General features: G+C 60.9%; 1 protein-coding gene across 1 annotated transcript; it reads right to left on the bottom strand.

The window, feature by feature from the left end:
* Nucleotides 1–108: 108 nt before the first annotated feature.
* LOC135913453 (pneumococcal serine-rich repeat protein-like) lies at nt 109–24,448 on the bottom strand. The gene is made up of 21 exons (XM_070528793.1): nt 24,337–24,448; nt 24,176–24,214; nt 22,100–22,308; nt 21,897–22,056; nt 20,808–21,382; nt 20,137–20,582; nt 17,190–18,009; nt 16,565–17,051; nt 12,534–14,348; nt 11,561–12,433; nt 10,669–11,507; nt 10,088–10,615; nt 8,959–10,044; nt 7,451–8,917; nt 6,107–7,403; nt 3,052–6,053; nt 2,580–2,987; nt 1,711–2,508; nt 906–1,595; nt 423–814; nt 109–370 (listed from the first exon to the last, which is right to left on the bottom strand). The coding sequence occupies exons 1-21, from the start codon at nt 24,446–24,448 to the stop codon at nt 109–111; spliced, it is 16,305 nt and encodes a 5,434-aa protein (XP_070384894.1).
* Between the last annotated feature and the right edge of the window lie 977 nt (nt 24,449–25,425).

The raw sequence follows: 25,425 nt of genomic DNA, 5'->3' as shown, positions 1-25,425 counted from the left end.
CTGGCTGGCGCTTGGCTAGTTGGCTGGCTGCCTACCTGCCTGGCTGGCTGCCTGCCTGGCACTTGGCTGCTTGGCGCTTGGCTGGCTGGCTGCCTGCCTGGCTGCCGCTTAGCTGCCTGGCGCTTGGCTGGCTGCCTTAAGCTTGGCTGGCTGGCGCTTGGCTGGCTGCCTGGCTGCCTGGCTAGCTGCATGCCTGGCTGGCTGCCTGCCTGGCTGGCTGCCTGCCTGGCTGGCGCTTGGCTGGCTGGCTGGCGCTTGGCTGGCTGGCTGGGGCTTGGCTGGCTGGCTGGTGCTTGGCTGGCTGGCTGACCGGCGCCTGGCTGGCTGGCGCTTGGCTGGCTGGCTGCCTGCCTTGAGCTTGGCCGGCTGCCTGGCTGGATGCCTACCTGGCTGGCTGCCTGCCTGCCTAGCTGGCTGCCTACCTGCCTGGCTCATGGCTGGCTGGCTGGCTGCCAGGCTGGCTGGCTGGCTGCCTCGCTGGCTGGCTGGCTGCTTGGCTGGCTGGCTTCCTGCCTGGCTGGTACTTGGCTGGCTGGCTGGCTGGCTGGCTGCCTGCCTGCCTGCCACTTGGCTGGCTGGCGCTTGGCTGGCTGGCTGCCTGCCTTGTGCTTTGCTGGCTGGCGCTTGTCTGGATGGCTGCCTGGCGCTTGCCTAGCTGGCTGCTTGGCTGGCTGGTGCTTGGCGGGCTGGCTGGCACGTAGATGGCTGGCGCTTGCCTGGCTGGCTGGCGCTTGGCTGACTGGCTGGAGGCAGGCAGAGGCAGAGGCTGGCAGAGGCAGGCAGGCAGAGGAAGGCAGGCAGAGGCAGGCAGGCAGGCAGGCAGAGGAAAGCAGGCAGAGGCAGGCAGGCAGGCAGGCAGAGGCAGGCAGAGGCAGGCAGGCAGAGGCAGAGGCAGGCAGGCAGACAGAGCCACGCAGAGGCAGGCAGGCAGTGGCAGGTAGGCAGAGGCAGGCAGGTAGAGGCAGGCAGGCAGAGGCAGGCAGGCAGAGGCAGGCAGGCAGAGGGAGGCTAGCAGAGGCAGGCAAGCAGAGGCAGGCGCAGGCAGAGGCAGGCAGAGACAGGCGCAGGCAGAGGCAGGGAGGCAGGCTGGCTGGCAGGCTGGCTAGCGGGCTGGCTAGCTGGCTTGCTGGCTGTTGTCTGGGGGGCTGGCAGGCGGGCTGGCTGGCTGGCTGGTGGGCTGGCTGGATGGCTGGTGGGCTGGCTGGCAGGAAGGCTGGCTGGCTGGCGGGCTGGCTCGCTGGCGGGCTGGCTGGCGGGCTGGCTGGCAGGCGGGCTGGCTGGCTGCCGATTGGCTGGCTGGCGCTTGGCTGGCTGGCGCTTGGCTGGCTGGCTGCCTGCCTTGCGCTTTGCTGGCTGGCGCTTGTCTCGCAGGCTGCCTGGCGCTTGGCTGGCTGGCTGCTTGGCTGGCTGGCACTTGGCTGGTTGCCTGCCCGGTGCTTGTCTGGCTGGAGCTTCGCTGGCTGGCTGGCACTTAGCTGGCTGGCGCTTGGCTGGCTATCACTTGGCTGGCTGGCTGGCACTTGGCTGTCTGGTGCTTGGCTGGCTGGCTGGCGCTTGACTGGCTGGCTGGCACTTGGCTGACTGCCTGCCTCTGCCTGGCAGGGAGGCAGAGACAGGCAGGTAGAGGTAGAGGCAGGCAGGCGCAGGCAGGCAGAGGCAAGCAGGCAGAGGCAGGCAAGCACAGGCTGGCAGAGGCAGGCAGGCAATCACAGGCAGGCAGGCAGAGGCAGGCATGCAGAGGCAGGCAGGCAGAGGCCAGCACAGGCAGACAGAGCCAGAGGCAGGCAGGCAGAGGCACGCAGGCAGAGCCAGGCAGAGGCAGAGGCAGGCAGGCAGAGGCAGGCAGGCAGAAAGAGGCAGAGGCAGACAGGCAGAGAGAGGTGCAGGCAGAGGCAGGCAGGCAGGCTGGCTGGTTGGCTGGCTGGCTGGCCGGCTGGCTGGCAGGCTTGCTGGCTGGTAGGCTGGCTGGCTGGCAGGCTGGCTGATTGGCTGGCTGGCTGGCGGGCTGGCTGGCTTCCACTTGGCTGGCTGGTGCTTGGCTGGTTGGCACTTGGCTGGCTGGCTGCCTGCCTTGCGCTTTGCTGGCTGGCGCTTGTCTCGCTGGTTGCCTAGCGCTTGGCTGGCTGCTTGGCTGGCTGGTGCTTGGCTGGCTGGCACTTGGCTGGTTGTCATTTGGCTGGCTGTCTGGCGCTTGGCTGCCTGGCTGGCATTTGACTGGCTGGCTGGCGCTTGGCTGACTGCTTGGAGGCAGGCAGGGCCTGAGGCAGGCAGAGGCAGGTACAGGCAGAGGGAGGTAGGCAGAGACAGAGACAGGCAGAGGCAGGCAGGCAGATGCAGGGAGGCAGAGGCAGACGCAGGAAGGGAGAGGCAGGCAGGCATAGGCAGGCAGCCAGAGGCTGGCAGGCAGAAGCAGGCTGGCAGAGATAGAGGCAGGCATGGAGAGGAAGGCAGGTAGAAGCAAGCAGGCAGAGGCGGGCAGGCACGCAGAGGCGGGCAGGCATGCAGAAGCTGCCAGACAGAGCCAGGCAGGCAGAGACAAAGGCAGGCAGGCAGGTAGAGGTCGGCAGGCAGGCAGAGACAGAGGCAGGCAGGCAGAGGTAGATAGGCAGGCAGGCAGAGGCCGGCAGGCAGAGGCAGGCAGGAAGAGGCAGGCATGCAGAGGCCAGCAGGCAGAGGCAGGCTGGCAGGCAGAGGCAGGTAGAGGCAGGCAGGCAGAGCCAGGCAGGCAGAGGGGGCACGCAGAAAGAGTCAGAGGCAGGTAGGCAGACGCAGGCGTAGGTAGAGGCAGGCGCAGGCAGAGACAGGCGCAGGCAGTGGCAAGCAGGCAGGCTGGCTAGTTGGCTGGCTGGCAGGTTTGCTGGCTGGTAGGCTGGCGGTCTGGATGGCTGGCTGGCTGGCTCGCTGGCTGGCTGGCTGGCGGGCTGCCGCTTGGCTGGCGCTTGGCTGGCTGGCTGCCTGCCTTGCCGGCTGCTTGCCTTGCTGGCTGGCTGCTTGACAGGCTGGTGCTTGGCTGGAGCTTTGCTGGCTGGCTGGCTCTTAGCTGGCTGGCACTTGGCTGGCTGGCACTTGGCTGGCTGTCACTTGGCTTGATGGCTGGCGCTTAGCTGTCTGGCTAGCTGGTTCTTGGCTGGCTGGCGCTTGACTGGCTGGCTGGCGCTTGGCTGGCTGGCGCTTGGCTGGCTGGCGCTTGGCTGACTGGCTGGAGGCAGGCAGAGGCTGAGGCAGGTACAGGCAGAGGCAGGCAGAAGCAGAAGCAGGAAGGCAGAGGCAGGCAGGCAGAGACAGAGGCAGGCAGGCAGGCAGAGGCAGATGCAGGCAGGCAGAAGCAGGCAGGCAGAGGCAGAGGCTGGGAGGCAGGCATAGGCAGGCAATCAGAGGCAGGCAGAGCCAGAGGCAGGTAGAGGCAGAGGCAGGCACAGGCAGGCACAGGCAGGCAGGCAGAGGCCCGCAGGCAGAGGTAGGCTGGCAGAGATAGAGGCAGGCAGGCAGCAGCAGATGGCAGGCAGAGGCAGACGCCGGCGGGCAGAGGCAGGCACAGGCAGAGGCAGGCAGGTAGAGGTAGAGGCAGGCAGGCAGGCAGAGGCAGGCAGAGCCAGGCAGAGGCAGGCACAGGCAGCCAGAGGCAGGCTGAGGCAGGCAGGCAGAGGCTGGCAGGCAGAGGCAGATAGGCAGAGCCAGGCAGGCAGGCAGAGAGGCAGGGGCAGGCAGGCAGGTAGAGGCTGGCAAAGGCAGGCAGGCAGAGGCAGGCAAGCAGAGGCAGGCAGGCAGAGGCAGGCAGGGAGAGGCAGGCAGGGAGAGGCAGGCACAGGCAGACGCAGGCAGAGCCAGAGGCAGGCAGACGCAGGCAGGCAGAGGCACAAGCTGGCAGGCAGACCCAGGCAGGAAGAGGCAAGCAGGCAGAGGCAGGCAGGCAGAGGCAGGAAGGCAGAGGCAGGCGCAGGCAGAGGCAAGCAGAGACAGGCGCAGGCAGAGGCAGGCATGTAGGCTGGCTGGCTGGCTGGCTGGCTGGCAGGCTTGCTGGCTGGTAGGCTGACTGGCTGGTTGGAGGGCTGGCTGGCTGGCGGGCTGGCTGGCTTCCACTTGGCTGGCTGGCTGCCTGCCTTGCGCTTTGCTGGCTGGCGCTTGTCTCGCTGGCTGCCTAGCGCTTGGCTGGCTGCTTGGCTGGCTGGTGCTTGGCTGGCTGGCACTTGGCTTGTTGTCATTTGGCTGGCTGTCTGGCGCTTGGCTGCCTGGCTGGCACTTGACTGGCTGGCTGGCGCTTGGCTGGCTGGCTGGCGCTTGGCTGACTGCTTGGAGGCAGGCAGGGCCTGAGGCAGGCAGAGGCAGGTACAGGCAGAGGGAGGTAGGCAGATGCAGGGAGGCAGAGGCAGACGCAGGAAGAGAGAGGCAGGCAGGCATAGGCAGGCAGGCAGAGGCTGGCAGGCAGAAGCAGGCTGGCAGAGATAGAGGCAGGCATGGAGAGGAAGGCAGGTAGAAACAAGCAGGCAGAGGCGGGCAGGCATGCAGAAGCTGGCAGGCAGAGCCAGGCAGGCAGAGACAAAGGCAGGCAGGCAGGTAGAGGTCGGCAGGCAGGCAGAGGAAGAGGCTGGCAGGCAGGCAGAGACAGAGGCAGGCAGGCAGAGGTAGATAGGCAGAGGCAGGCAGGCAGAGGCCGGCAGGCAGAGGCAGGCAGGCAGAGGCAGGCATGCAGAGGCCAGCAGGCAGAGGCAGGCTGGCAGGCAGAGGCAGGTAGAGGCAGAGGCTGGCACAGGCAGAGGCAGGCAGGCAGAGGCTCCCAGGCAGGCAGAGGCAGAGGCTGGCAGGCCGAGCCAGGCAGAGGCAGGCAGGCAGAAAGAGGCAGATGCAGGCACAGGCAGGCAGAGCCAGAGGCAGGCAGGCAGAGCCAGGCAGGCAGAGGGGGCAGGCAGAGGGAGGCAGAGGCAGGCGGGCAGAGGCAGGCAGAGGCAGGAAGGCAGAGGCAGGCGCAGGTAGAGGCAGGCGCTGGCAGAGGCAGGCAGGCAGGCTGGCTGGCTGGCAGGCTTGCTGGCTGGCTGGCGGGCCGGCTGGCGGGCTGGCTAGCTTGCTGACTGGCTGGCTGTTGTCTGGCGGGCTAGCAGGCGGGCGTACTGGCTGGCTGGCGGTCTGGCTGGCTGGCTGGCTGGCGCTTGGCTGTCTGGCTTGCTGGTGCATGGCTGGCTGGCGCTTGGCTGACTGGCTGGAGGCAGGCAGAGGCTGAGGCAGGTACAGGCAGAAGCAGGCCTGCCTCTGCCTCTGCAGAGGCAGGCAGAAGCAGAGGCAGGTAGGCTGAGACAGAGGCAGGAAGGCAGAGGCAGATGTAGGCAGGCAGAAGCAGGCAGGCAGAGGCAGAGGCTGGCAGGCAGGCATAGGCAGGCAAGCAGAGGCAGGCAGAGCGAGAGGCAGGTAGAGGCAAAGGCAGGCACAGGCAGGCAGGCAGAGGCCCGCAGGCAGAGGCAGGCAGGCAGAGGCAGAGGCTGGCAGGCAGAGGCAGGCAGGCAGAGACAAGCAGGCAGAGGCAGGCACGCAGAGGCAGGGAAAGGCAGAGGCAGGCAGGCAGAGGCAGGGAGGCAGGCGCAGGCAGAGGCAGGCAGGCACGTTGGCTAGCTGGCTGGCAGGCTTGCTGGCTCGTAGGCTGGCTGGCTGGCAGGCTGGCTTACGGGCTGGCTGGCTGTTGTCTGGCGGGCTGGCAGGCGGGCGGACTGGCTGGCTGGTGGGCTGGCTGGCGGGCGGGCTGGCGGGCGGGCTGGCAGCCGGGCAGCCTGGCTGGCTGGTGCTTGGCTGGCTGGCACTTGACTGGCTGGCTGGCAGGCGCTTAGCTGGCTGGCGCTTGGCTGACTGGCTGGAGGCAGGCAGAGGCTGAGGCAGGTACAGGCAGATGCAGGAAGGCAGAGGCAGGCAGGCCGGCAGAGGCAGATGCAGGCAGGCAGAAGCAAGCAGGCAGAGGCAGAGGCTGGCAGGCAGGCATAGGCAGGCAAGCAGAGGCAGGCAGAGCCAGAGGAGGGTAGAGGCAGAGGCAGGCACAGGCAGGCAGGCAGAGGCCCGCAGGCAGAGGTAGGCTGGCAGAGATAGAGGCAGGAAGACAGAGGCAGGCAGGCAGAGGCTGGCAGGCAGAGGCAGGCAGGCAGAGGCAGGCGGGCAGAGGCAGGCAGCAGCGGCAGGAAGGCAGAGGCAGACGCCGGCGGGCAGAGGCAGGCAGAGACAGAGGCAGGCAGGTAGAGGCAGAAGCTGGCAGGCAGGCAGAGCCAGGCAGAGGCAGGCAGACAGAAAGAGGCAGAGGCAGGCAGGCAGCCAGAGGCAGGAAGGCAGAGGCAGGCAAGCAGAGGCAGGCAGGCAGGCAGAGGCTGGTAGAGGCAGGCACAGGCAGGCACAGGTAGGCAGAGCCAGAGGTAGACAGGCATAGGCAGAGGCTGGCAGGCCCAGGCAGGCAGGCAGAGACAAGTAGGCAGGGGCAGGTAGGCAGAGGCAGGAAAGGCAGAGGCAGGCAAAGGCAGAGGCAGGCGCAGGCAGAGGCAGGCAGGCAGGCTGGCTGGCAGGCTTGCTGGCAGGCTTGCTGGCTGGCAGGCTGGCTGGCTGGCAGGCGGGCTGGTTGGCTCGCGGGCGGGCTGGCTCGCAGCCGGGCTGCCTGGCGGGCTGGCTGGCTGGCTCGCTGGTTGGCTGTCGGGCTGGCTGGCTGGCTGGAAGGCGGGCTCGCTGGCTGGCTGCGTTGCGCTTTGCTGGCTGGCGCTTGGCTGGCTATCACTTGGCTTGCTGGCTGGTACTTGGTTGTCTGGTGCTTGGCTGGCTGGCGCTTGACTGGCTGGCTGGCACAGGCTGAGGCAGGTTGACTGAGGCAGGCACAGGCTGAGGCAGGTACAGGCAGAGGCAGGCGGAAGCAGAGGCAGGCAGGCAGAAGCAAGCAGGCAGAGAAAGAGACAGGCAGAGGCAGGCAGGCAGAGGCAGATGCAGGCAGGCAGAAGCAGGCAGGCTGAGGCAGAGGCTGGCAGGCAGGCATAGGCAGGCAGAGGCAGGCAGGCACAGGCAGGCAGAGCCAGAGGCAGGTAGAGGCAGAGGCAGGCACAGGCAAGCAGGCAGAAGCCCACAGGCAGATGCAGGCTGGCAGAGATAGAGGCAGGCATGCAGAGGCAGGCAGGCAGAGGCTGGTAGGCAGAGGCAGGAGGGCAGAGGCAGAGGCTGGAAGACAGAGGCAGGCAGGCAGAGGCAGATTCAGACAGGCAGGGGCAGGCAGAGGCAGGCAGGCAGGCAGAGGCAAGCAGGCAGGCATAGGCAGGTAGGCAGAGGCCGGCAGGCAGGCATTGGCAGGCGAGCAGAGGCAGGCAAGCAGAGGCAGGCAGGCAGAGACAGACAGGCTGAGGCAGGCAGGCAGAGGCAGGTAGAGGCAGGCAGAGGCAGGCACAGGCAGGCAGAGGCTGGCAGGCAGAGGCAGGCAGGCAGAGGCAGGCAGGCAGAGCCAGGCAGAGGCAGGCAGGCAGAAAGAGGCAGAGGCAGGCAGGCAGGTAGAGGCAGGCAGGCAGAGGCAGGTAGAGGCAGACAGAGGCAGGCAGGCAGAGGCAGGAAGGCAGAGGCAGGCAAGCAGAGGCAAGCAGAGACAGGCGCAGGCTGAGGCATGCAGGCAGGCTGGCTGGCTGGCTGGCTGGCTGGCAGGCTTGCTGGCTGGTAGGCTGGCTGGCTGGCAGGCTCGCTGGCGGGCTGGCAGGCAGAGGCAGGCAGAGACAGATGCAGACAGGCCGAGGCAGCCAGAGACAGAGGCAGGCAGGTAGAGGTAGAGGCAGGCAGGCAGGCAGAGGCAGGTAGGCAGAGGCAGGCAGGCAGAGGCAGGCAGGCAGAGGCAGGTAAGCAGGCAGAGGCCGGCAGAGGCAGGCAGGCAGAGGCTGGGAGGCAGAGGAAGGCAGGTAGGCTGGCTGGCTGGCGCTTGACTCACTGGCTGGCTGCCACTTGGCTGACGGGCTCGAGGCAGGCAAAGGCTGAGGCAGGTACAGGCAGAGGCAGGCAGAAGCAGAGGCAGGTAGGCTGAGACAGGCAGGAAGGCAGAGGCAGATGTAGGCAGGCAGAAGCAGGCAGGCAGAGGCACAGGCTGGCAGGCAGGCATAGGCAGGCAAGCAGAGGCAGGCAGAGCGAGAGGCAGGTAGAGGCAGAGGCAGGCACAGGCAGGCAGGCAGAGGCCCGCAGGCAGAGGCAGGCTGGCAGAGATAGAGGCAGGCAGGAGGAGGTAGGCAGGCAGAGGCAGGCAGGCATAGGCTGGCAGGCAGAGGCTGGCAGGAAGAGGCAGGCAGAGGCAGACGCCGGCGGGCAGAGGCAGGCAGAGACATATGCAGACAGGCAGAGGCAGCAGAGACAGAGGCAGGCAGGCAGAGGTAGAGGCAGGCAGGCAGGCAGAGGCAGGTAGGCAGGCAGAGGCAAGCAGGCAGGGAGAGGCCGGCTGGCAGAGGCAGGTAGGCAGAGGCAGGCAGGCAGAGGCTGGCAGAGGCAGGTAGAGGCAGGCACAGGCAGGCACAGGCAGGCAGAGGTAGGCAGAGCCAGAGGCAGGCAGGCAGGCAGAAAGAGGCAGAGGCAGGCAGGCAGAGGCAGGCAAGCAGAGGCAGGCAGGTAGAGGCAGGCAGGCAGAGGCAGGCAGGCAGAGCCAGGTAGGCAGAGGGGGCACGCAGAAAGAGTCAGAGGCAGGTAGGCAGAGGCAGGCGGAGGTAGAGGCAGGCGCAGGCAGAGACAGGCGCAGGCAGTGGCAAGCAGGCAGGCTGGCTAGTTGGCTGGCTGGCAGGTTTGCTGGCTGGTAGGCTGGCGGTCTGGATGGCTGGCTGGCTGGCTCGCTGGCTGGCTGGCGGGCTGCCGCTTGGCTGGCGCTTGGCTGGCTGGCTGCTTGCCTTGCGCTTTGCTCGCTGGCTGCCTGGCACTTGGCTGGCTGCTTGACTGGCTGGTGCTTGGCTGGCTGGAGCTTTGCTGGCTGGCTGGCTCTTAGCTGGCTGGCACTTGGCTGGCTGTCACTTGGCTTGATGGTTGGCGCTTAGCTGTCTGGCTAGCTGGTTCTTGGCTGGCTGGCGCTTGACTGGCTGGCTGGCGCTCGGCTGGCTGGCGCTTGGCTGGCTGGCGCTTGGCTGGCTGGCGCTTGGCTGACTGGCTGGAGGCAGGCAGAGGCTGAGGCAGGTACAGGCAGAGGCAGGCCTGCCTCTGCCTCTGCAGAGGCAGGCAGAAGCAGAAGCAGGAAGGCAGAGGCAGGCAGGCAGAGACAGAGGCAGGCAGGCAGGCAGGCAGAGGCAGGCAGGCAGAAGCAGGCAGGCAGAAGCAGGCAGGCATAGGCAGAGGCTGGGAGGCAGGCATAGGCAGGCAATCAGAGGCAGGCAGAGCCAGAGGCAGGTAGAGGCAGAGGCAGGCACAGGCAGGCAGGCAGAGGCCCGCAGGCAGAGGTAGGCTGGCAGAGATAGAGGCAGGCAGGCAGAGGCAGGAGGGCAGCAGCAGATGGCAGGCAGAGGCAGACGCCGGCGGGCAGAGGCAGGCACAGGCAGAGGCAGGCAGGTAGAGGTAGAGGCAGGCAGGCAGGCAGAGGCAGAAGCAGGCAGGCAGAGGCAGGCACAGGCAGGCAGAGGTAGGCAGAGCGAGAGCCAGGCAGGCAGAAGCTGGCAGGCAGGCAGACGTAGGCAGGCAGAGCCAGGCAGAGGCAGGCAGGCAGAAAGACGCAGAGGCAGGCAGGCAGAGGCAGGAAGGCAGAGGCAGGCAAGCAGAGGCAGGCAGGCAGAGGCACGTAGAGGCAGGCACAGGTAGGCAGAGGCTGGCAGGCAGAGGTAGGCAGGCAGAGACAAGCAGGCAGAGGGAGGCACGCAGAGGCAGGCAAAGGCAGAGGCAGGCAGGCAGAGGCAGGCGCAGGCAGAGGCAGGCAGGCAGTTTGACTGGCTGGCTGGCAGGCTTGCTGGCTGGTAGGCCGGCTGGTTGACTGGCGGCTGGCTCACGGGCTGGCTGGCTGTTGTCTGGCGGGCTGGCAGGCGGGCGGACTGGCGGGCTGGTTGGCTGGCGGGCTGGCTGGCTGGCTGGTGCTTGGCTGGCTGGCACTTGGCTGACTGGCTGGAGGGGGGAGAGGCTGAGGCAGGTACAGGCAGAGGCAGGCCTGCCTCTGCCTCTGCAGAGGCAGGCAGAAGCAGAGGCAGGAAGGCAGAGGTAGGCAGGCAGGCAGAGGCAGATGTAGGCAGGCAGAAGCAGGCAGGCAGAGGCAGAGGCTGGCAGGCAGGCATAGGCAGGCGAGCAGAGGCAGGCAGAACCAGAGGCAGGTAGAGGCAGAGGCAGGCACAGGCAGGCAGGCAGAGGCCCGCAGGCAGATGGCTGGCTGGCGCTTGGCTGGCTGGCTGCCTGCCTTGCGCTTTGTTGGCAGGCACTTGTCTCGCTGGCTGGCTGGCACTTGGCTGGCTGGCGCTTGGCTCGCTGTTATTTGGCTGGCTGACTGGCGCTTGGCTGACTGGCTGGAGGCAGGCAGAGGCTGAGGCAGGCAGAGGCAGGCACAGGCAGAGGGAGGCCTTCCTCTGAAGAGGCAGGCAGGCAGAGGCAGGCAGAGGCAGGCAGGCAGAGACAGAGGCAGGCAGAGGCAGGCAGGCATAGGCAGGCAGAGGCAGGCAGGCAGAGGCTGGCAGGCAGAGGCAGGCTGGCAGAGATAGAGGCAGGCATGCAGAGGCAGGCAGGTAGAGGCCGGCAGACAGAGGCGGGCAGGCAGGCAGAGGCGGGCAGGCAGAGGCAGACAGGCAGAGACAGAGGCAGGCAGGCAGGTAGAGGCCGGCAGGCAGAGGCAGGCAGGCAGAGGAAGAGGCTGGCAGGCAGAGGCAAGCAGGCAGAGACAGAGGCAGGCAGGCAGGTAGAGGCAGGCAGGCAGAGGCAGGGAGGTAGGCAGTCAAGAGGCAGGCAGGCAGAGGCAGGCGCAGGTAGAGGCAGGCGCAGGCAGAGGCAGGGGTTGGCAGGCAGGGCCAGGCAGAGGCAGGCAGAAACAGGCAGGCAGAAAGAGGCAGAGGCAGGCAGGCAGAGGCAGGCGCAGGCAGAGGCAGGCGCAGGCAGAGGTAGGCAGGCAGGCTGGCTAGCGGGCTGGCTGCGGGCTGGCAGGCGGGCGGACTGGCTGGCTGGTGGGCTGGCTGGCGGGCTCACTGTCTGGCGGGCTTGCTGGTGGGCTGGCTGGCGGGCTGGCTGGCTGCCGCTTGGCTGGCTGGCGCTTGGTGGCTGGCGCTTGGTGGCTGGCTGCCTGCCTTGCGCTTTGCTGGCTGGCGCTTGTCTCGCTAGCTGCCTGGCGCTTGGCTTGCTGGCTGGCACAAGGCTGTCTGGTGCTTGGCTGGCTGGCTGGCGCTTGGCTGGAGGCAGGCAGAGGCTGAGGCAGGCAGAAGCAGAGGCAGGCAGGCAGAGGCAGGGAGGCAGAGGCAGGAAGGCAGAGACAGAGGCAGGGAGAGGCAGGCAAGCAGAGGAAGACGCAGGCAGGTAGAGGCAGGTAGATGCAGATGCTGGCAGGCAGAGGCAGGCAGGCATAGGCAGGCAGAGCCAGAGGCAGGCACAAGCTGAGGCAGGTACAGGCAGAGGCAGGCAGAAGCAGAGGCAGGCAGGCAGGCACAGGCAGGCAGAGCCAGAGGCAGGTAGAGGCAGAGGCAGGCAGAGGCAGGAAGGCAGAGGCCCGCAGGCAGAGGCAGGCTGGCAGAGATAGAGGCAGGCATGCCTCTATCTAGGAAGGCAGGCAGAGGCAGACGCCGGCGGGCAGAGGCAGGCAGAGACAGATGCAGACAGGAAGAGGCAGGCACAGAGGCAGGCAGGAACAGGCAGAGGCAGGCAGGCAGGCAGAGGCAAGCAGGCAGGGAGAGGCAGGCAGGCAGGCAGAGGCTGGCAGAGGCAGGCAGGCAGGCAGAGGCCGGCAGGCTGAGGCAGGCAAGCAGAGGCAGGCAGGCAGAGGCAGACAGGTAGAGGCAGGCAGGCAGAGGCAGGTAGAGGCAGGCAGAGGTAGGCAGAGCCAGAGGCAGGCAGGCAGAGGCAGGCAGACCCAGGCAGAGGCAGGCTGGCAGAAAGAGGCAGAGGCAAGCAGGCAGGTAGAGGCAGGCACAGGCAGGCAGGCAGAGGCAGGCAGGCAGAGGCAGGTAGAGGCAGGCACAGGCAGGCAGAGCCAGAGGCAGGCAGAGGCAGGTAGGCAGAGGCAAGCAGGCAGAGGCAGGCAGGCAGAGGCAGGCAAAGACAGAGGCAGGCAGGCAGAGGCAGGGAGGCAGAGGCAGGTGCAGGCAGAGGCAGGCAGGCAAGCTGGCTGGCGGGCTAGCTGGCGGGCTAGCTGGCGGGCTGGCTGTTGTCTGGCGGGCTGGCAGGCGGGCGGACTGGCTGGCTGGTGGGCTGGCTGGCGGGCTCGCTGTCTGGCGGGCTTGCTGGTGGGCTAGATGGATGGCGGGCTGGCTGCCTGGCTGGCTGGCGGGCTTGCTGGCTGCCGCTTGGCTGGCTGGCTGGCTGCCTGCGTTATGCTTTGCTGGCTGGCGCTTGTCTCGCTGGCTGCCTGGCGCTTGCCTGGCTGGCTGGCTGTTTGGCTGGCTGGTACTTGGCTGGTTGCCTGCCTGGCGCTTGTCTGGCTGAAGCTTCGCTGGCTGGCGCTTGGCTGGCTATCATTTGGCTTCCTGGCTGGCACTTGGCTGTCTGGTGCTTGGCTGGCTGGCTGGCGCTTGGCTGGAGGCAGGCAGAGGCTGAGGCAGGCAGAAGCAGAGGCAGGCAGGCAGAGGCAGGGAGGCAGAGGCAGGAAGGCAGAGACAGAGGCAGGCAGAGGCAGGCAGGCAGAGGCAGACGCAGGCAGGCAGAGGCAGGCAGATGCAGAGGCTGGTAGGCAGAGGCAGGCAGGCATAGGCAGGCAGAGGCAGGCAGAGCCAGGTAGAGGCAGAGGCAGGCACAGGCAGGCTGGCAGAGATAGGGGCAGGCATGCAGAGGCAGGCAGGCAGGGGCAGGCAGATAGAGGCAGGCAGGCAGGCAGACGCAGGCAGGCAGAGACAGACGCAGGCAGCCAGAGACAGACGCAGGCAGGCAGAGGCAGGCAGGTAGAGGTAGAGGCAGGGAGCAGAGGCAAGCAGGCAGAGGCAGGCAGGCAGAGGTTGCCAGAGGCAGGCAGGCAAGCAGAGCCAGAGGCAGGCAGGCAGAGGCAGGCAGAGACATACGCAGGCAGAGGCAGGCAGGCAGGCTGGCTGGCTGGCTGGCAGGCTTGCTGGCTGGTAGGCTGGCTGGCTGGCTGGCTGGCTGGTTGGCTGGCTGGCGGGCTGCTGCTTGGCTGGCTGCCGCTTGGCTGGCTGGCTGCCTGCCTTGCGCTTTGCTGGCTGGCGCTTGTCTCGCTGGCTGCCTGGCTGGTTGCTTGGCTGGCTGGTGTTTGGCTGGCTGGAGCTTTGCTGGCTGGCTGGAACTTAGCTGGCTGGCACTTGGCTGGCTGTCAATTGGCTGGCTGGCTGGCACTTGGCTGTCTGGCTGGTGCTTGGCTGGCTGGCGCTTGGCTGGCTGGTGCTTGGCTGAATGGCTGGAGGCAAGCAGAGGCTGAGGCAGGTACAGGCAGAGGCAGGCCTGCCTTTGCCTCTGCCTATGCAGAGGCAGGCAGAAGCAGAGGTAGGAAGGCAGAGGCAGGCAGGACGAGACAGAGGCAGGCAGAGGCAGGGAGGCAGATGCAGGCAGGCAGAGGCAGGCAGGCAGAGGCTGGCAGGCAGGCATAGGCAGGGAAGCAGAGGCAGGCAGAACGAGAGGCAGGTAGAGGCAGAGGCAGGCACAGGCAGAGGCCCGCAGGCAGAGGCAGGCTGGCAGAGATAGAGGCAGGCAGGTAGAGACAGGCAGGCAGGCAGAGGCAGGCAGAGGCAAGCAGGCAGGGAGAGGCAGGCAGGCAGACGCAGGTAGGCAGAGGCCGGCAGGCAGAGGCAGGTAGAGGCAGGCACAGGCACGCAGAGCCAGAGGCAGGGAGATGCTGGCAGGCAGAGGCAGGCAGGCAGGGCGATGCAGAGGCAGGCAGGCAGAAAGAGGCAGAGGCAGGCAGGCGGGTAGAGGCAGGCAGGCAGAGGCAGGCAAGCAGAGGCAGGCAGGCAGAGGCGGGCAGGCAGAGCCAGGCAGGCAGAGGGGGCAGGCAGAAAGAGGCAGAGGCAGGCAGGCAGAGGCAGGCGCAGGTAGAGGCAGGCAGAGACAGGCGCAGGCAGGCAGGCAGGCTGGCTGGCTGGCAGGCTTGCTGGCTGGTAGGCTGGCTGGCTGGCTGGCTAGCTGTTGTCTGGCGGGCTGGCCGGCGGGCGTACTGGCTGGCTGGCGGTCTGGCTGGCTGGCGGTCTGGCTGGCTGGCTCGCTGCTGCTTGGCTGGCTGGCTGCCTTGCGCTTTGCTGGCTGACGCTTGTCTCGCTGGCTGCCTGGCACTTGGCTGACTGCTTAACTGGCTGGTGCTTGGCTGGTTGGAGCTTTGCTGGCTGGCTGGCACTCAGCTGCCTGGCACTTGGCTGGTAAGAACTCGAATTAGCCTAGACCTGAAGAGGGAATGGAAGAAACTAGTACATAAGAAGCCGATTAATCAGTTAGCGGTAAGAGGGAAAATAGAAGAATTCCAGATCAAGCTATAGAACAGGTATTCAGCTTTAACTCAGGAAAAGGACCTTATTGTTTAAACAATGAACGACAATCTTGTGGGCATCATTAAGGAGTGTGCAATGGAAGTCGGTGGTAACTCCATTAGGCAGGATACCAGCAAACTATCGCAGGAGACGAAAGATCTGATCAAGAAACGCCAATGTATGAAAGCTTCTAACCCTACAGCTAGAATAGAACTGGCAGAACTTTCGAAGTTAATCAACAAGTGTAAGACAGCTGACTTAAGGAAGTATAATATGGATAGAATTGAACATGCTCTCAGGAACGGGGGAAGCCTAAAAGCAGTGAAGAAGATACTAGGAATTGGCAAGAATCAGATGTATGCTTTAAGAGACAAAGTGGGCAATATCATTACTAATATGGATGAGATAGTTCAAGTGGCTGAGGAGTTCTATAGAGATTTATACAGTACCAGTGGCACCCACGACGATAATGGAAGAGAAAATAGTCTAGAGGAATTCGAAATCCCAAAGGTAACGCCGGAAGAAGTAAAGAAAGCCTTGGGAGATATGCAAAGGGGGCAGGCAGCTGGGGATGATCAGGTAACACCAGATTTGTTGAAGGATGGTGGACAGATTGTTCTAGAGAAACTGGCCACCCTGTATACGCAATGCCTCATGACCTCGAGCGTACCCGAATCGTAGAAGAACGCTAACATAATCCTAATTCATAAGAAAGGAGACGCCAAAGACTTGAAAAATTATAGACCGATCAGCTTACTGTCCATTGCCTACAAACTATTTACTAAGGTAATCGCAAATAGAATCAGGAACACCTTAGACTTCTGTCAAGCAAAAGACCAGGCAGGATTCCGTAAAGGCTGCTCAACAATTGATCATATTCACACTATCAATCAGGTGATAGAGAAATGTGCGGAATATAACCAACCCTTATATATAGCTTTCATTGATTACGAGAAAGCGTTTGATTCTGTCGAAACCTCAGCAATCATGCAGGCATTACGAAATCAGGGTGTAGAGGAGCCGTATGTAAAAATACTGAGAGATATCTATATCTATAGCAGCTCCACAGCCACCGTAGTCCTCCATAAAGCAAGCAACAATATCCCAATAAAGAAAGGCGTCAGGCAGGGAGATACGATCTCTCCAATGCTATTCACAGCGTGTTTACAGGAGGTATTCAGAGACCTGGATTGGGAAGAAATGGGGATAAAAGTTAATGGAGAATACCTTAGTAACTTGCGATTTGCTGATGATGTTGCCTTGCTTAGTAACAGGGGACCAACTGCAATGCATGCTCACTGACCTGGAGAGGCAAAGCAGAAGAGTGGGTCTAAAAATTAATGTGCAGAAAACTAACGTAATGTTTAACCGTCTCGGAAGAGAACAGCAATTTACAATAGGCAGCGAGGCACTGGAAGTCGTAAGGGAATAGATCTACTTAGGGCAGGTAGTGACTGCGGATCCGGATCATTAGACGGAAATAATCAGAAGAATAAGAATGGGCTGGGGTGCGTTTGGCAGGCATTCTCAGATCATGAACAGCAGGTTGCCATTATCCCTAAAGAGAAAAGTGTATAATACCTGTGTCTTACCAGTACTCACTTAAGGGGCAGAAACCTGGAGGCTTACGAAAAAGGTTCTACCCAAACTGAGGACGACGCAATGAGCTATGGAAAGAATGATAGGTGTAACGTTAAGGGATAAGAAAAGAGCAGATTGGGTGAGAGAACAAACGCGAGTGTATGACATCTTAGTTGAAATCAAGAAAAAGAAATGGGCATGGGCAGGACATGTAATGAGGAGGGAAGATAACCGATGGTTATTAAGGGTTGCGGACTGGATCCCAAAGGAAGGGAAGCGTAGCAGGGGGCGGCAGAAAGTTAGGTGGGCGGATGAGATTGAGAAGTTTGCAGGGACGGCGTGACCACAATTAGTACATGACCGGGGTTGTTGGAGAAATATGGGAGAGGCATTTGCCCTGCAGTGGGCGTAACCAGGTTGATGATGATGATGATGACTTGGCTGGCTGTCACTTGGCTGGCGCTTGGCTGACTGGCTGGAGGCAGGCAGAGGCTGACGCAGGTACAGGCAGAGGCAGGCAGAAGCAGAGGCAGGAAGGCAGAGGTAGGCAGGCAGAGACAGGCAGGCCGAGGCAAATGCAGGCAGGCAGAAGCAGGCAGGCAGAGGCAGAGGCTGGCAGGCAGGCATAGGCAGGCAAGCAGAGGCAGGCAGAGCCAGAGGCAGGTAGAGGCAGGCACAGGGAGGCAGGCAGAGGCCCGCAGGCAGAGGCAGGCAGGCAGAGGCAGGCAGGCAGAGGCTGGCAGGCAGAGGCAGGCAGGCAGAGGCAGGCAGGCAGAGGCGGGCAGCCGAGGCAGGCAGGCAGGCAGACGCAAGCAGGCAGGGAGAACGAGGCAGGCAGAGGCAGGCAAGCAGAGGCAGGCAGGCAGAGGCAGGTAGAGGCAGGCAGAGGCAGGCACAGGCAGGCAGAGGTAGGCAGAGCAAGAGGCAGGCAGGCAGAGGCTGGCAGGCAGGCAGAGGCAGGCAGGCAGAGCCAGGCAGGCAGAAAAGGCAGAGGCAGGCAGGCAGGTAGAGGCAGGCAGGCAGAGGCAGGCAGGCAGAGGCAGGCAGGCAGAGGCTGGCAGGCAGGCAGAGGCAGGCAGGCAGAGGCGGGCAGGCAGAGGCAGGCAAAGGCAGAGGCAGGCAGGCAGAGGCAGGGAGGCAGAGGCAGGCGCAGGCAGAGGCAGGCGCAGGCTGAGGCAGGAAGGCAGGCTGGCTGGCAGGCTTGATTGCTGGTAGGCTGGCTGGCGGGCTGGCAGGCGGGCGGGCTCGCTGGCTGGTTGTCTGGTGGGCTGGCTGGCTGGTGGGCTGGCTGGTAGGCGGGCGGGCTGGCTGGCGCGTGGCTGGCTGGCTGCCTGCCTTGCGCTTTGCTGGCTGCTTGCCTGCATGGCGCTTGTCTGGCTGGAGCTTCGCTGGCTGGCTGGCACTTAGCTGGCTGTCACTTGGCTGGCTGGCTGGCGCTTGGCTATCTGGCTGGTGCTTGACTGGCTGGCTGGCTGGCGCTTGGCTGGCAGGCTGGCGCTTGGCTGACTGGCTGGAGGCAGGCAGAGGCTGAGGCAGGCAGAGGGAGGCCTGCCTCTGCCTCTGCACAGGCAGGCAGGCAGAGGCAGGCAGAAGCAGAGGGAGGCAGGCAGAGGCAGACGCAGGCAGGCAGAGGCAGGCAGGCAGAAAGAGGCAGGCAGGCCGGCAGGCAGAGGCAGGCAGGGCGGATGGCAGGCAGAGGCAGGCAGGCGCAGGCAGAGACAGGCAGAGGCAGGCGCAGGCAGAGGCAGGCAGAGACAGGCGCAGGCAGAGGCACAGGTGCAAGCAGGCAGAGGCAAAGGCGCAGGCAGGCAGAGGCGCAGGCAGGCAGGCAGGAGTCAAGCGCCAGCCAGCCAGCCAAGCGCCCGCCAGCCAGTCAGCCAAGTGCCAGGCAGCCAGCCTACCAAGCAGGCAGCACGCCAGCCAAAAAATGGATAAGGTTTTTTTGATGATGGTGAGCTTGAAATTCACCTCTTCCAGTGCACAACATGTGCAGGCTTGGAGTGGAACCTGACACTGGCAATAGATGCCGAGAGTAAGTGGCGCTATACTAATCCAGGTACAACCAAATTAGGAAGGCTCACTAACTTTCTACAAAGACACAATCCTAACCAGAACAGGAATTGGCCTCCCTGGTGCAGTATTCGGCCACCATCTCCCGAATTATCCCTGCAATTCACCGACGGTCCTCAATCCCCAGCAGCTGCGGAGCACCTGAAAAAAACGGCGGTCAGACCTGTAATGCAGCAGAGGGCGCTAAGAATATCTGGGTCCGGACAGGCCGCCCATGGAAACTTACCCTGTCAACCTTTAATTGCCGAACTCTCTCAAGTGAAGCTAGCTTAGCAGGTCTCTTTGAGGATGTGTCACACATTGTTTGGGATATAATCGCCCTTAGTGATAATAGAACTGATGAGGTTACACAATATTCAATAACGGAAGTGTCCTCTGCTATACAGGTCTCCCAGATAAGAAGCAACACAGGGCAGGATTCCTAATCCATAAGGACATAGCGGGCAACATTGACGAATTCTACAGCGTTATAAGAGGGTAGCGGTAGTCATAATCAAACTTAACAAGAGGTAAACATTAAAAGCAGTCCTACGCTCCAACATAGAGTCACGATCATGATGAAGTAGATCAGTCTTATGAAGATGTTGAATTAGCGATGAGAAAAGTGCAAACTCAGTATACTGAACCGATGGGTGATTTCAATGCAAAAGTGGGGAAAGCAGGCTGGTGAAAGAGCAATTGGAAACTACGGCATTGACGTTAGTAAGGCTAGAGGAGATATGCCGGTAGAATTCGCAGAAAGGAATAAGCTTCGAATAATGAACACCTTTTTCTGGAAGCGTAGCAACAAAAAGTGGACCTGGAAGAGTCCTAATGGTGAAACAAGAAATTAACTTGATTTCATACTTTCTGCTGATCCCAGCATAGTGAAGGATCTAGAAATTATAGGTAGGATGAAGTGCACTGGTCATAGGTTAGTGAGGGCTAGGATTCACCTCAATTGGAAGAGAGAAAGAGTAAAATTGGTCAAGAAGAAACAGGTCAACCTAGAAGCAGTGAGGATAAAAGCAGACAAATTCAGGCCGGTACTTCCACACAAATATGCAGCCTTAGAACAGAGAGATGATGGTGATGACAGAGGGGTAATGAGTGAAATCGTAACGAGGCTGGCTTCAGAGGCAGCAATTGAAGTGGGAGGCAAGGCAACAAGACAACCAGTAGGAAAGCTATCCCAAGTAACAAAGCACCGAATGAAGAAACTGCAAAGAATGCAAGTTTCCAACTCAAGAGATAAGACAGAAGTCGCGGAACTGTCAAAACTGATCAAAAAGGTAAAAATAAGTGATATTCGACACTATAACGTGAGAAAGACTGATGAAGCCGTAAAATATGAATGCAGCCTCAAATCAGTGAGAAAGAAACATGGCATAGGACAAACCAAGATGCATGCACAGAAAGATAAGCAGGGTAATATCATCAGCGATCTCGAAGATATAGCAAAAGCAGTGAAAAATTCTATACTGACCTGTACAGTATTCAGAGGAGTCAGGATACCTCAGTTAGAAACAGTAATGAAGAGGATACAGAAACTCCTCATATAATTACCGATGAGGTCAAAAAGACCTTGCAATACAACAAACGAGGAAGAGTGGCACGAGAAGATAGAATAACAGACGATTTAATCAAAGATGGATGAGGCATAATGCTTGGAAAACTGGCAGCTCATTATACAAACTGTCTATCGACCGCAAGGCTCCCAGAAAACTGGAACAATGCAAACATTATACTAATCTACAGAAAGGGAGATGTTAAAGAAGTGAAATACTATAGACGCATTAGCTTACTCCCAGTATTATATAAATCATGGCTGGCTGGCTGGCTGCCTGGCTGGCTGGCTGCATGCCTGGCTGGCTGGCTGCCTGGCTGGCTGCCTGGCTGGCTGGCGCTTGGCTGGCTGCCTGGCTGGATGCCTACCTAGCTGGCTGCCTGGTTGGCTGCCTGGCTGGCTGGCTGCCTGCCTGGCTGGCGCTTGGCTGGCTGCCTGCCTGGCGCTTGGCTAGCTGGCTGCCTGCCTGGCTCTTGGCTGGCTGGCTGCCTACCTAGCACATGGCTGGCTGGCTGCTTGGCACTCTGCTGCCTGCCTGCCTGGCGCTTGGCTGGCTGGCGCTTGGCAGCCTGGCTGGCTGCCTCGCTGGCTGGCTTCCTGCCTGGCTGGTACTTGGCTGGCTGGCTGCCTGCCTTGCACTTTGCTGGCTGGCGCGTCTGGCTGGCTGCCTGGCGCTTGGTTGGCTGGCTGCTTGGCTGGCTGGCACTTGGCTGGTTGCCTGCCTGGAGCTTGGCTGGCTGGTTGCCTGCCTGGCACTTGTCTGGCTGGAGCTTCGCTGGCTGGCTGGCTGGCGCTTGTCTGTCTGGCTGGCTGGCGCTAGGCTGACTGTGTGCCTTGGCTGGCTGGCTGGCTGGCTGTTTGCATGGATGGCTGCCTGCCTGGCGCTTGGCTGGCTGGCTGCCTGCCTTGTGCTAGGCTGGCTGGCTACCTGGCGCTTGGCTGGTTGCCTGCCTGGCGCTTGGCTGGCTGGCTGGCTGCCTGGTTGGCTGCCTGGCTGGCTGCTTGGCTGGCTGGCTGCCTGCCTTGCGCTAGGCCTGCTGGCGCTTGTCTGGCTGGCTACCTGGCGCTTAGCTGGCTGCCTTCCTGGCGCGTGGCTGGCTGGCGCTGGGCTCCCTGGCTGGCTGGCTGGCACTTGGCTGGCTGGCTGCCTGGCTGGCTGCCTGCCTGGCTCCCTGCCTACCAGGCGCTTGGCTGGCTGGCTGCCTGCCTTGCGCTAGGCTGGCTGCCTGCCTGGTGCTTGGCTGGATTGCGCTTGACTGCCTGGCTGGCTGGGTGCCTGGTTTGCTGCTTGGCTGGCTGGTTGCCTGGCTGGCTGCCTGCATGGCTCCCTGCCTACCTGGCGCTTGGCTGGATGGCTGCCTGCCTTGCGCTAGGCTGGCTGCCTGCCTGGCGCTTGGCTGGCTTGCGCTTGACTGCCTGGCTGGCTGGGTGCCTGGTTTGCTGCTTGGCTGGCTGGCTGCCTGGCTGGCTGCCTGCATGGCTCCCTGCCTACCTGGTGCTTGTCTGGCTGGCTGCCTGGTGCTTGGCTGGCTGGCTGCTTGGCTGGCTGGCACTTGGCCGGCTGGCTGCCTGCCTGGCACTTGGCTGGCTGGTGCTTGGCTGGCTTGGCTGCCTGCCCGGCACTTGGCTGGCTGGCTGCCTGCCTGGCGCTTGTCTGGATGGCGCTTGGCTGGCTGCCTGCCTTGCGCTAGGCTGGCCGGCGCTTGTCTGGCTGGCTACCTCGCTGCCTGCCTGGCACTTGGCTAGCTGGCTGGCTGCCTGGTTGGCTGCCTGGCAGGCTGCTTGGCTGGCTGCTTCCCTGGCTGGCACTTGGCTGGCTACCTGATAGCCTGCCTTGCGCTAGGCCTGCTGGCCCTTGGCTGCCTGCTAGGCTGGCTGCCTGGCACTTGGCTGGCTGGCTGCCTGCCTTGCGCTAGGCTGGCTGGCTACCTGGCGCTTGGCTGGCTGCCTGGCGCTTGTCTGGCAGGAGCTTCGCTGGCTGGCTACCTGCCCGCCGCTTGGCTGCCTGGTTGGCTGCCTGGCTGGCTGCTTGGCTGGCACTTGGCTGGCTGGTGCTTAGCCGGCTGGCTGCCTGCCTAGTACTTGGCTGGCTGGCACTTCGCTGGCTTGGCTGCATGCCCGGCACTTGGCTGGCTGGCTGCCTGCCTTGCGCTAGGCTGGCTGCCTGCCTGGCGCTTGTCTGGATGGAGCTTCGCTGGCTGGCTGCCTGCCAGGCGCTTGGCTGGCTGGTGCTTGGCCGGCTGGCTGCCTGCCTTGCGCTAGGCTGGCTGGCGCTTGTCTGGCTGCCTTCCTGGCGCTTGGTTGGCTGGCGCTTGGCTGGCTGGCTGCCTGGCACTTGGCTGGCTGGCTGCCTGCCTGGCTCCCTGCCTACCTGGCGCTTGGCTGGCTTGCTGGCGCTTGGCTGGCTGCCTGCCTGGATGGATGGCTGCCTAGCTGGCGCTTGGCTGGCTGCCTTGGGCTTGGCTGGCTGGCGCTTGGCTGGCTGGCTGCCTGGCTGTATGCCTGGCTGGCTGCCTACCTGGCTGGCTGCCTGGTTGGCTGTCTGCCTCGCTGGCGCTTGGCTGGAGCTTCTGTGGCTGCCTGTCAGGCTGCCAGCCAGCCATGATGTTATATATTACTGGGAGTAAGCTAATGGGTCTATAGTATTTCACTTCTTTAACGTCTCCCTTTCTGTAGATTAGTATAATGTTTGCATTGTTCCAGTTTTCTGGGACCCTTGCAGTCGATAGACAGTTTGTATAATGAGCTGCCAGTTTTCCAAGCATTATGCCTCCTCCCTCTGATTAAATCGACTGTTATTCTATCTTATCGTGCCGCTTTTTCTCGTTTGATGTATTGGAAGGCCTTTTTGACCTCATCGCTAAGTATATGAGGAGTTTCTGTATCCAGCTCATTACTGTTTCTAACTGAGGTATCCTGACTCCTCTGAATACTGTACCGGTCAGTATTGAATTCTTCCACTGCTTTCGCTATATCTTCGAGATTGCTGATGAAATTATCCTGCTTATCTTTGAGTGCATGCATCTTGGTTTGTCCTATGCCATGTTTCTTTTTCACTGATTTGAGGCTGCATTCATATTTTACGGCTTCATCAGTCTTTCTCACGTTATAGTTTCGAATATCACTTGTTTTTACCTTTTTGATCAGTTTTGACAGTTCCGCGACTTCTATCTTATCTCTTGAGTTGGACACTTGCATTCTTTGCAGTTTCTTTATTCGGTGCTTTGTCACTTGGGAGAGCTTTCCTACTGGTTGCCTTGGTGCCTGGCCTGCCACTTCAATTGCTGCCTCTGAAGCCAGCCTCGTTATGATTTCACTCATTACCTCTATGTCATCACCATCATCTCTCTGTTCTAAGGCTGCACATATCTTTGCAAGTACCAGCCTGAATTTGCTTTTATTCTCACTGTTTCTAGGTTGACCTGTTTCTTCTTGACCAATTTTACTCTTTCTCTCTTCAAACTGAGGAGAATCCTAACCCTCACTAACCTTTGATCAGTGCACCTAATCCTACCTATAACTTCTACATCCTGCACTATGCTGGGATCAGCAGAAAGTATGAAATCAAGTTAATTTTCTTTTTTCCCCCTTAGGGCTCTTACAGGTCCACTTTCTGTTGCTACGATTCCTGGAAAAGGTGTTCATTATTCGAAGCTTATTCCTTTCTGCGAATTCTACCGGCATATCTCCTCTAGCCTTACTAGAGTCAATGCCATAGTTTCCAATCGCTTTTTCACCAGCCAACTTATCCCCACTTTTGCATTGAAGCCACCCATCGCTACAGAATACTGAGTTTGCACTTTCCTCATCGCTAATTAACATCTTCATAATACTGATCTACATCATCATCGTGACTGTATGTTGGAGCGTAGGCTTGTACTACCTTTATTCTTTGCCTCTTGTTAAGTTTGATTATGACTACCGCTACCCTCTCATTAACGCTGTAGAATTCGTCAATGTTGCCCGCTATGTCCTTATAGATAAGGAATCCTACCCCACGTTGCTTCTTATCTGGGAGACCTGTATAGCACAGGACACGTCCGTTATTGAGCAATGTGTAATCCTAACCAGTTCTTCTATTCCCACTAAGGGCGATTATATCCCAAACAATGTGTGATAGTTCCTCAAAAAGACCTGCTAAGCTAGCCTCACTCGACAGAGTTCGGCAATTAAAGGTTGACAGGGTCAGTTTCCATTAGCGGCCTGTCCGGACCCAGAGATTCTTAGCGCCCTCTTCTGCATTAGAGGTCTGAAAGCCGTTTTGGTCAGGTGCTCCTCAACTGCTGGGGATTGAGGGCCGTCCGTGAATTGCAGGGATCATTTGGGAGGCGGTGGCCGAATACTGCACCAGGGAGGCCAATTCCTGTTCTCGTAAGGGAGTGTCTTTGTAGAAGGTTAGTGAGCCTTCCTAATTTGGTTGTACCTGGATTAGTAGAGCCCCACTCACTCTCGGCATCTATTGCCAGTGTCAGATGCCACTCCAAGCCTGCACATGTGCATTGGAAGAGGGGAATTTTAAGCTCACGATCATCAACAAAACCTTATCCACTTTTTGGGCTGGCTGGCTGGCTCGCGCTTGGCTGGCTGGCTGCCTGGTTGGCTGTCTACCTGGCTGGCTGCCTCGTTGGCTGTCTGCATCGCTGGCGCTTGGCTGGCTGGCTGCGTGGCGCTTGGTTGGCTGGAGCTTCTCTGGCTGGCTGCCAGGCAGCCAGCCAGCCATGATTTTATATAATACTGGGAGTAAGCTAATGGGTCTATAGTATTTCACTTCTTTAACATCTCCCTTTCTGTAGATTAGTATAATGTTTGCATTCTTCCAGTTTTCTGGGAGCCTTGCGGTCGACAGACAGTATGTATAATGCGCTGCCAGTTTTCCAAGCATTATGCCTACTCCATCTTTGATTAAATCGACCGTTATTCTATCTTCTCGTGCCGCTCTTCCTCGTTTGATGTATCGCAAGGCCTTTTTGACCTCATCACTAAATATACGAGGAGTTTCTGTATCGTGTTCATTACTGTTTCTAATTGAGGTATCCTGACTCCTCTGAATACTGTGTGGGTCAGTATAGAATTCTTCCACTGCTTTTTCTATTTCTTCGAGATAGCTCATGAAATTACCCTGCTTATCTTTCAGTGCGTATATCTTGGTTTGTCCTATGCCATGTTTCTTTCTCACTGATTTGAGGCTGCATCCATATTTTACGGCTTCATCAGTCTTTCTCACGTTATAGTGTCGAATATCACTTATTTTTACCTTTTTGATCAGTTTTGACAGTTCTGCGACTTCTATCTTGTCTCTTGAGTTGGACACTTGCATTCTTTGCAGTTTCTTTATTCGGTGCTTTGTTACTTGGGAGAGCTTTCCTACTGGTTGCCTTGGTGCCTTGCCTCCCACTTCAATTGCTGCCTCTGAAGCCAACCTTGTTACGATTTCACTCATTACCTCCATGTCATCACCATCATCTCTCTGTTCTAAGGCTGCACATTTCTTTGCAAGTACCAGCCTGAATTTATCTGCTTTTATTCTCACTGCTTCTAGGTTGACCTGTTTCTTCTTGACCAATTTTACTCTTTCTCGCTTCAAATTGAGGAGAATCCTAGCCCTCACTAACCTATGATCAGTGCACTTCATCCTACCTATACCTTCTACATCCTGCACTATGCTGGGATCAGCAGAAAGTATGAAATCAAGTTAAT

Source organism: Dermacentor albipictus, unplaced genomic scaffold (genome assembly GCF_038994185.2).
Source record: "Dermacentor albipictus isolate Rhodes 1998 colony unplaced genomic scaffold, USDA_Dalb.pri_finalv2 scaffold_14, whole genome shotgun sequence".
Classification (NCBI taxonomy): Eukaryota; Metazoa; Arthropoda; class Arachnida; order Ixodida; family Ixodidae; genus Dermacentor; species Dermacentor albipictus.
This window is presented reverse-complemented; position numbering and strand designations above follow the sequence as displayed.